This window comes from Herpailurus yagouaroundi, unplaced genomic scaffold (assembly GCF_014898765.1).
Source record: "Herpailurus yagouaroundi ecotype Mexico unplaced genomic scaffold, PumYag 100, whole genome shotgun sequence".
NCBI classification, from domain to species: domain Eukaryota; kingdom Metazoa; phylum Chordata; class Mammalia; order Carnivora; family Felidae; genus Herpailurus; species Herpailurus yagouaroundi.
In genome coordinates this window covers 78648077-78658631 of record NW_024412391.1, presented here as the reverse complement: position 1 = coordinate 78658631, position 10555 = coordinate 78648077, and the positions used below count along the sequence as shown (strand labels likewise).

Sequence of the window (10555 nt, the reverse complement as noted above, 5' to 3'; positions counted from 1 at the left end):
TCCGAGGAGGGCCTGCCGGCCTCGGGCCGCCCCTGGCCGCCTGGCGCCTCCTCGAGCCTCGGCCGAGCGGCCCTCTGCGGGCTGGCCGAGCGCTCCCTCTGCTCCCCGAGGCGCTGCTTCTTCTGGCCGCCGGCTGAAAGCTCCTTTGGTTTCCTAACGTCGTGTTCCCTTTTGATATCCCAAGTTGGGTCTGGGCCTATCTGGTGGGAAGGGTCGGAGGGTGGGGCTGGATGTGATGGAGAGAATGGAGAGAGGACGTCTTCGAGGGAGACGCCTACTTCCGGCAGACCTGGGGAGGCGGCAGCGGGAGAACTCCAGCAGTTGGGTTCGTCTGTGGGACAGGAAGCACAGGCGTTAGGAGGCGCGCCTCGCAGCCTTTCCACGCTCCCGCGACCTCTCTCTCTCTACCTTAGGGACGAGAGCAGGCGGCCAGGGGCGACTGCTTTCAAGGTCCCAAGCCACCGCCGCTCCCACCCTCACTGCCAACGGGGCAGCCGGCCGTATCCCCGGGGGTTCTGTGTTCCCTGACTCATCTACCCCACCTCCTTCCCTCATTGATGGATCAGGGAGGTCATTGCTAACTAAGGTCGGGCCTGATCCGTCCCTCCGCCTTGGCCCCTTCTAGCTTCCTGGGGTGCCTTCAGGTCTGACAGCCCCGTGTGGATATAGGCTCGGCAACTAGAGTATCAGTGGTTCTCAAACTTGAGTTACACATCTGAATCACCTGGGATAGTTGTGAAAAATACAGATTCCCAGGTGGCTAGTCCCAGAGAATTCCGTAGCTTGGGGCCCAGGAATTTCTCTGCATTTTTAACAGGCACCGGATGATTCTGAAGATGGTCCGAGAACCAAGCTTTGAGAAACACTGGTCTGAATCCTCTGGAAGAAGTTGGGACAGTGACTTTCAACCGTTAGGTGTCACTCAAAGCATAATTAGCTACCACCAGATGCTCTTGGAATTTGGATAAATTCATCAAAAAAAATTTTACTGTTGTCTTTTGGAAATCACAGTCCTTAATTCTTTTGAGTAATCCTGACATTATAGCAGGGCCAGATTTAGAGAAATTCTTTCTTTCTAGGAAGCCTAGTTTCAACATTTATTTGGGGTTTAAGATCTCCCTACTTTGAGGCTTGAGACACTTATAACAACACACATACAAAATAGAATGATAAAAATGAGAAACGCTTTTTTGTTTTAAAGGTCAGAGGCCAAGTAGGAGGACAGATGTGTTAGGAATCTGGGATGAGTTAGTTACTACTATGAGCACTAAAGTTTCTGGCCACTAAAGCAAAATTAAAGCAGGAAAATCCAATACAGTGATCCTTGGATATTTGTTAGGAGTATGTCCCCCAAACCTTTGGAAATCCTCAGATTTTGGACTTTCTAGGGCGTAAGTTTTCTCCACAGAACAGGTACACCGTCATGAGTGGGAACAAGGAGACCACATTGCAATCTGAATGCTGGGTGGCAGGAGAGGCTCTTCACTAGCCCCAGAGATTCTGTCCCACATACCAGCCTCAGTGCCTGTGGGTCAGATTCCCACCACTGGAACCTTATGTGTCACAGACAATTAGAGGTTCTTATTCAGACTGAATCTGTGAATGTCAAGGGTCTACTTTGTTTAAAATTTGAGAATTCTTATCTGGTACCTTTGATGCTGATTTATAAAGAGATAAGGAGAAGATAAAGGCAGTGGGGTTGATAGTTCCAGAAATTCTGGTCACCTGTACAATATCAAGTCAGTTATAAAAAGTTTCTCCTTTGATGTGAAATTTGAATGGAGTATTTTAAGGCATAATATTCTCTTCCTTCTTTTCATAGACATATCCATTATCATGTTCACATGAGTAAAAAGTAAAAAGTCCTGGAAAAGCATGGGAAAACCTGGAATCTAATCCTGCCTCTGGCATTTACCAAGATGGGGTTTGAGATCAACTACTTCATCTCTCTGAGCCTCATTTTCTCCCTTTATAAGGTAAGGATGAAATGTTTACCTCACAGAGATGAGACTTGCACTTTCAAAGGGAAAATCACTTTGCAATGGGAGGACTATAACGATTTTATACACATAGTTGAGTCAGATTTTTCTTAGATGTCCCAGTTGTGGCCCACTTACAAACTGGGCCACATTAACTAGCATACTAGCAGGTGAGGTTTTGAGTAAGTGCCAGTAAATCAGCCATTCCCATATGCTGTGATTCCCATGTGCTGTGTTGCTCTACCCCGGGTAGACTTGGCTACCTCGAGGAATATTCTAAAATCCTCAAATGCAAATGTTTTCATTGAAAATTGGAGTATGTTCTGATTCTGGCTGGGGTAGCGTTTGAAAATGAAACCGTCAGAGCAAATGATAGTCCGTGGCAATTCCATCATACAGGAAGATATTGCCTGAAAGAGTTAAAAGTGGTTTCCAAAAGGCCTAGAGTGTCGTTGTACAATGGTAATCTCTAGCTTGGACCGTGATAATGATAGTTCACTTTTAATATCTTTCTCCAACATTCCTCCCACCCCCACCTGGGCCAATTCCATCACTGTGGCAGAGTCAATTAGCTGGCCTTGAATTACTGTGAGATACAGGGAGGCTGATATTATTCACAGCATTTCCTGAAGGAGGAATTGGAGCAGAGAGAGGTTAAGTAATTTGACCAAGATGACAAAATGGGTCAGCCAAGAGTAAAATGTTGGGTTTCTTTCCTCTTTTGCACTTACTGAGAAAATTTTCCTAACATCTTGCCTTGCAAATAGGATCAAAGCATGTGAAATGGACATGCTCAATGGCCACTGCTGACCAACAGGGACTAGACCCCCTCACTGAACAGAATACTTAGCATTTATTTCTGAACATCTTACTTGTGATAATAAGCTAGAAGGTGAAATCATTCAAAATACAAAGCACAAAAGAATACCTCTTATGATAAAAAGATTTCTCAAGTGTTTGTTTATAGATCATTAAATTCTTAGTGGGAGAAACTACATGCTAAAATATTCCAAGCTACTACTGACTGCGAGTATTAGTGAGAAATTAAAATGAACTAGATCTTAACATAAAATGACTTAAAGGATCGACATTTGTATAAGTGGCTTAATAGTTTTCATTTTTCTGGACAAGCATTCTCCATCTGAATACTAGCCATGAGGTGTCTGCACGAGGCAGGAGCCTGCAAAGCTGTGTATAAGCGCCAAGGGCAGCAGACAGCCCCTCCCCCACCTTGCCCTTTCACCGGCCTCATCCGGGTGACAGGAACCCTGGTGGTCAGGAAGAGTCCTACTCTAACATTTCAAACTCCAGTTTTCATGAAATCTTGATACACAATAACCAGAAGAAACAACCATATTTTGTTCTGCTTCCTTCAAACCTTATTTTCCTCCTGGCTCCTTCCCCCTTCTTTTTTTTTTCTCCAACCCGGCCACCGCCTAAAGCATGTGATTGTGTTCATTTGCTGAGTCGGTGCCCAGGAAGATGAGCTGCCCACATTCTTCCTGTCTGAGATGTTCTAACCAGAACTGGAAATAACAGAGATGCATCCTAGGAAGACAAAATCAGCCATGTGGGCCTGCGGGGGTTTCTGCAGCCCCATTGTCCAAACAGTGTTCCCAGCCCAATGGGCTGAAATCAGAAAGGAAAAAGCCTCTTATTCCAACTTGACTTCCTCTACCTGCTCTTGTCCAGGTCACCAGTGATCTTTCTATTGGCAAGTCCAGAGGCTATCTCTCTGTATTCATCTTAATGCTTTATCTCACCACATTTCACTGCCAGAAACAAAGCCAACTCTGGGCTCCCATGACACTCTGTTCTCCTATTGTTTAGACTCTCTCTTTGGCAGTTCCTTCTCAATTTCCTCTTCTTTTACTTGACCTCTAAATGTTGGCATTTCTCAGGGGTTGGTCTTAGGTCATTTTCTTTCTTTTTAGTGTCTCCTAGCTATTCTCCTCTATTCATGTGGCTTTTATACAGCAGCAATACTCCTGAATGTTTCTGCTGAGCTCTATGCTACGAGCTCTGGGCTGGTGTGTCCACCTGTCTATTTGCTGTCTCCACTCGGATCATTCACTGGCGTCTTCATTTAACAGGTCAAAAGTGGAAATCTTTTCTCCCCAAGCCTATTCTGCACTCTTTCCTCATTTCCCCATCTTGGTGAGTGGCACAACTATCCCCTGGAGTCATGCTTGATTCCTTTCTCTCCCTCACCTCACAAATACAATCCACCCACAAGTCTTATCAGTCTTATCTTCAAGTATACTTGGACTCTCACCACCTGAGGTCAAGATTTAGGGCACTCCCTAGAAGGACTGCAACCAGTGTGGGCTGCCCAAGATAAACACAGTTAAAAACAGCCATGGGCGTGCCTGGGTAGCTCAGTCGGTTAAGTGCCTGACTTTGGCTCAGGTCATGATTTCATGGTTCGTGGGTTCCAGCCCTGCATCAGTCTCTGTGCTGACAGCTCAGACCCTCGAGCCTGTTTTGGATTCTGTGTCTCCCTTTCTCTCTGCCCCTCCCCCATTCACACTCTGTCTCTCAAAAATAAATAAACATTAACAAGAACTTAAAAAAAAAAAACAACACCGTAGTGTGGACCTCTTTCATAAACCCTTGGCAATACTGTTGAAGACAGAGAATTCAAAAATGAATTTCAGTGCTGTTCAGACAAGAGAAGGGTAGGATACACACCCTCTCCTGAGCTCAGAGCTCAAGACAACTAACCTAGTTCCCATAACCAAGGATGTACGTTCCAAGCCACTGTTTCTCACAGGGCTACTCCCGTAATCCACTCTTCTCTTTACTTCTAGTCTCGCCTACTACTAATTATTCTCCATACAGCACCCACAAGAATCTCTTTGCGACACAAAGTAGACCATGTCATTCCTTTGCTTAAAACTTCAGTGGATTCTCAATGCTGTTAGATGAAAATGCAAAATTAATAGCATAACCCATAAAAGCCTGCATGATCTGGCCCCTGCCAGACTCCTCAGCTTCATCCCCATTTATTTTCTATTCTCCACCCACACAGGCCTTCGTTCAGTTCCTAAATGCACCAAGCGCCTTCTCTATTCTGGGATATCATTACTGATTCTTCTGCCCAGAAGGTTCTCTACCCAACTATTCACATGGTGAGTTCTTTTTTATTCTTTAGGTCACTTAAATAGAGGACCCAATCCAAGGTAGATATTGTGCTGTCCTCAAGAGCATCTTGCTTTTATTTCCTAATAGTAATTATAACTTGTAATTATATATCTGCCTGCTTATTTGATTAATATCAGTTTCAACTACTAGGTGGCAAATCTTCACAAGGGCAATGGCCACCTTGGTCTTGTTTATCACAGTGGGAATTACTAGTGTTTGACACAGTGATAAAGGCTCAGTGAATATTTGATGAACAAATCAATCTGTTCCACACACAGAAATGGAAGACTTAAAACCAGATGCCTACTTGAGCAAATACTTCAGAGAAGATCTTCATTTAGAGGATAATCAGCAAAAAAAGGTTTGTGTCTATGACTTCTATCAATTTTCAGAGGGGGAGGATGGTGGTGAATTGCTAGTGTGTATTTGAAGTGGGAAGGGAAATCAGTAAGTTTGGGGCAGGAGTGCAAAGGGAGGATGGCAGCCACAGAAAGGGCACTGGGAAGAGTTCTTGGCTTTCATCAGTGGTCCCTGGGATGGAGAGAGATGGAGAAGCTCTATCTCAGTTTAGTTCTAAACTAAAGAGACATAGAGAAGCTCTGGATGGAGAACAGGTAGTTTAGTTCTCCTGACTTTTAAAAGTTATTCTTTCCCTTGTTAATCTTCTCAGCCATGATGATGTTGCTTAAAGGAGCTTTATCTCTGGGGAGTCATTACTCACTATGCCAATGAATGTTCAGATGAACCACAGGCAAGACGGACCCTCAATAGCTCACACTCTATTGGGGGGCAGATGCAGGTCCCCATCCTAAGTTAGGATTAAGTTTCTTCCCCTTCTTATTGTTGGTTCCAGTCACTTTGGATCTCTCCTAGAAAATAGACTGATTAGGGGTGCCTCTGTGGCTCAGTTGGTTAAGCAGACTGACTTGATTTTGGCTCAGGTTCTGATTTTGTGCTTCATGAGATCGAGCCCCGTGTGGGCTTTGGATTCTCTCTTTCTTTCTTTCTTTCTCTTTCTCTCTGCCCCTCCCCCACTCTTTCTCTCTCACTCTAATAAATAAATACTTAAGAAAATAGACTAATATGTAATTACATATTATTAGTATATATGTACATAAATCATACACACACTCATACACATACTGTTATCTTTGAGTTAAAAGATGTGTGATCTCTTGACTTTATCTTGTAGGAACCCAGCAATATTGACAAATAAAATGTTGTATTGCACTTCATGTGCCTGAGATTAAAAAAACAAGCAAACAAAAAAACCTCATCTACTGTGTTTCAACAGCTTGTTTCTTTTATGGAATATAACTCAAGTGACGGTAACCAGAGAAGTGACCCACTAGGAAGAGACTACTTATTGCCATAAATAAGTATCTGCAGGGGTGCCTGGGTGGCTCAGTCAGTTGAGTGGCTGACTTCGGCTCAGGTCATGATCTCACGGTTTGTGAGTTCGAGCCCCATGTTGGGCTCTGTGCTGACAGCTCAGAGCCTGGAGCCTGCTTCTGATTCTGTGTCTCCCTCTCTCTCTGCCCCTCCCCTACTCATGCTCTGTCTCTGTCTCAGAAATAAACATTAAAAAAATAAGTATCTGCACTACTGGTTTTCCTAGGTGGTTCTTATCTCCAGAAAAAAAAAAAAAATTGTGCAGGAGAAGGAAATGTAAGGAAATCAAAGAAGAGTTAATGTTACCCTGTGTAGAAGGGTGAGGGAGACACCATAGAAAGGAGCCAGGGATTGCTGCAGAGGAAGGAGGGCTTGTTTCCTGCCCCACATCTCACCTAATAGCCCTAGTGTTTCCAGCTTTGGGCTGATTGGTTCCCACACTTCTCTCCTCCTCCCAACACAGGGCAGGTATGCAGAGCTAATGGCTGCCTTTTGGATTAGTGTTCAGGAAAGTAACAATAGTATTACCACTATTGTATGACTCATAACAGCAACGGGGAACATTGAGTGAGGTGCTTCCTAGATACATCACTCTTCTAATATATTTACCCACATGCAAACTTGTATGTTTTACAGATGAGGAAACTGAGGCACAAAGAGGTGAAATAACTTGTTCCAGGCTACCTAGATGGTCAGGAATGGAGCAGGTTGTTGAATAACTTTCTCAGTTGGGTGGTAGTCTGCAAACTCAGCTGAAACACTGTCACTAGACTCCTTTGCTATCCTCTATTTTGATTGTGAAATGGGGCTCATCTCTTCTTCTGGGGCAGTAGCAGAGAAACTTCTATCTCAAGTGAGTCTGTCAGAGGCAAATCCATCATTCTTCCAAATGGAGACTCTGAAATGCCATTTGTGTTTGAACCTTGGACACAGAAGGGTGGGCACCATAGTTAAGGTGTTGATTTGTGGAAATGCTGGAAATATGAGCTAGAATTGGAAGATAATGAAATTAGATTTCTTAAGAGCAGGGATAATACTACATACTCCAAAAAAGACCCTCACAGTGTCACACTTTGACCTGAACTGAATGGAAAATACTCCCACTAGATATTGGAAAACACTGGGTTAGTTTGAGACATACTTTTACTGCTCAAATGAATAAAATCATTTTGCAAAGAGATCCATGGATTTGGTAAGTGTTCCTTCTTCTTATGAAAACCTTTCCTATTGCAACCTACAGTTGGCTGGGTTAAAGGATACTGATGTGGCTATACTGAACTACAGTCTCTTGTATTTTAGAATATTATAGGAAAATATAAAAAATGATTACAGTAGATCAAAGGACAGTAATGTGAAGTCATTTGGTGTTCAAAAGAAAAATCTTTTAAGGATGTGTCCAAACCATAATGGTTCATTTGGATCTGTTCAACCATCACTAAGGCGATTGCTTTTTGTAACAAAATACAAAGAAAAATGTGCCTTTAAAAAACTTCTGAACACATTAATTATTTTACTTTGCTTCTGCTCTTTCTGAAGCATTGCTTCCTGAGGCATTGTTAATGGCATTCAAACATGTATGTTTCATCTTTCTTACCAGAGAGATGAAAACGAAGTGTTAGAAACATCAATAACTTTAAAAATCGTGACCCTATTTGGTTACTGCTGCTTCACATTTATACTCATTTTAAGAGCAGCAGTACACCTGTGGCAAACTTGACCTCCAGGGCTGAAGGGGCTATTGATAATGGAGCTACTGTTTACTGAGTGCTTCATCTGTAACAGGAACTGTGCCCTGTGTGCCACATACATTATCTTTTCATCCTCACAATGGTCCTGAGCAATATGGTGCTATTATCCCCACTTTACAGATGAGGAAACTGAGGTTTAGATACCTTAGTCAATTTTCCAGGACCACTCAGCTGGTAAGTGAGAATCAGGACACCTGACTACATAACTCCAGAGCCCAAGCCCAAGCCACTATTCTATTTTGGTGCTTTCTAACTTTTTCCACATCAGGACACACGTAGAAAAATATATTATTTAGTGCATTAGAGTAAACAGATGGAAATGATCAAGGTCTGAAAACACCAGCCAAGCCCTTCTATATGCCCCCAGGGCCAAAAGGAGTCGATATCTTGATGTAACCTATCAGAAGTGTGTCATGGAGAACAGATTCGGAAAGTCAGTTCTGTTTTTCAATGAGGGAAAATCTTGATGACTCACATTGACCTGGGAATGAGGGGATGCTCAGGAATCACTCTCAATTAGTAAAATATCTGCATTCCGGGATATATGAAAAATATGTTGGTTTGTTTATTTTATGGATGTTTTGGAGAGCAACACATGCTTCTTTTCAAATAAAATCTTAAATGAAACCCATTATGTAAACAAATAAAAATGGAACCACTTTGGTTAGGTGAGGTGGATCCAAAGCCTCTTGCCATTCACCCACCTCCCACCTGTGCTGGGCTATTTGTTTTTGTGGGGTTTCTTGGTAATAAAACCCTCTTCTGCATTCCTTAATCCCCATCACCTATTCCACCCATGCCCCACCCACCTGCCCTCTGGTAACTATCACACCTGAACTGGTCTTTAGGCCCTTTCTTGGGGAAACTTGAAGCTCTAATAGACAGTTTGAAAATCACTACATGAAGAAGAGGTGTCTCCCAAAGCCCCTGTTAAAATGCAAAACTCCCCAAGCAGGAGTGGGAAGAGGAGAGAGTCAGGGAAGATTTCTGTGATAGATTTTTTTTTTTTTTTCTACATGTTAGTAGCTGGGAGTTGGACTCCAGAGAAGGGAGACAAAGCACAGGGAAGTTTTGCTGGAGAAAGGGGATGGAAGTGTCTGTACCACAGCTGGCAAGCACAAACTACCTTTCCATAATTTGGCTGGTGCTGGTTTACTCAGCCAGAGCCTCAGCTGACAGTTCACAGTCCCGCTGAGCCAGCAGTGGCCCTCCCAGCCCTCAGGAAGGATAAGTCAGCAGTTAGTGGAGGAAGGAGTATCAGTGACAGGCCAGGCTCAAACCCTCGTACTGCCACTTGGTGTGAACTTGGGCAAGTCATTTAACCATTCTAGCCTCAATTTCTCAGGGAACTGGAAAACTGAGAGTTAAGGAATAACATCTGCCCTGCTTCCCTCCCAGGGCTGTGATCAAAGGAAACAATACATATATGGATGTTTATATACATATCGGCCATTGTATTAATAGTTAAACCCAATTTTTAGAAAGGGCAAAAGATTTGAATTTTCACTTCACTAAAGGTGATATTTGAATGGCAAATCAGCACATAGGATGATGCTCAACATCCCCAATAGCAAAATGCAAATTAAAACTACCGTGAAATACCACTACACATCTATTAACATGGCTAAAGTAAAAACCAAAACCAAACAACAACCTGAAAATAACTGGCAAGGACGTGGAGCCACCAGAACCGTCACATGATTCTGTTGGAAATAAGAAGTGGAACAGTGCCACTTGGGAAAACAGCTTAGCAGTTTCTTAAAAAGTGAAACATTTAGGGGCGCCTGGGTGGCGCAGTCGGTTAAGCGTCTGACTTCAGCCAGGTCACGATCTCGCGGTCCGTGAGTTCGAGCCCCGCGTCAGGCTCTGGGCTGATGGCTCGGAGCCTGGAGCCTGTTTCCGATTCTGTGTCTCCCTCTCTCTCTCTGCCCCTCGCCCGTTCATGCTCTGTCTCTCTCTGTCCCCAAAATAAATAAACGTTGAAAAAAAATTTTTTTAAAAAAAGTGAAACATTTAGTTACCCTACCACTCCGCAATCCTGCTCTGAGGTATCCACACAAGTGAAATAAAAACCTAGGTCCACACAAAAACTTGTATGCGAATTTGCCTAGTGGCTTTATTCTTATTCACCAAAAACTAGAAACAACCTGAAGGTCCATCAACTGGTGAACGGATGAACACACTGTGGCACGATGGGTAGTCTCAGCCACGAAATGGAACAAACTATTTATCTGCCCAACAGCACGAGTGAATCTTAGTTGTGTCATGCCAAATGAAAGATGTCAGCTCCAA

At 43.4% G+C, this 10555-nt stretch overlaps 1 protein-coding gene and 1 long non-coding RNA gene across 4 annotated transcripts in view; one reads left to right on the top strand and one right to left on the bottom strand.

Moving 5' to 3' along the window:
* Positions 1-6085, top strand: part of LOC121028812 (uncharacterized) — a 15167-nt gene extending 9082 nt beyond the window's left edge. Inside the window, exons 3-4 of the long non-coding RNA XR_005789443.1 lie at positions 1823-1976; positions 5402-6085. This is a non-coding gene — a long non-coding RNA (uncharacterized LOC121028812). The remainder of the gene's footprint in view (positions 1-1822; positions 1977-5401) is intronic.
* Positions 154-10555, bottom strand: part of MAGI2 (membrane associated guanylate kinase, WW and PDZ domain containing 2) — a 1342154-nt gene continuing 1331752 nt past the window's right edge. For 2 of the 3 annotated variants that reach the window (XM_040472822.1, XM_040472824.1), the window contains one exon: positions 154-331. In XM_040472822.1, coding sequence (XP_040328756.1) covers positions 275-331 — 57 coding nt within the window. In that variant the 3' untranslated portion in view covers positions 154-274. The remainder of the gene's footprint in view (positions 332-10555) is intronic. The other variant, XM_040472823.1, reaches the window with a different exon arrangement.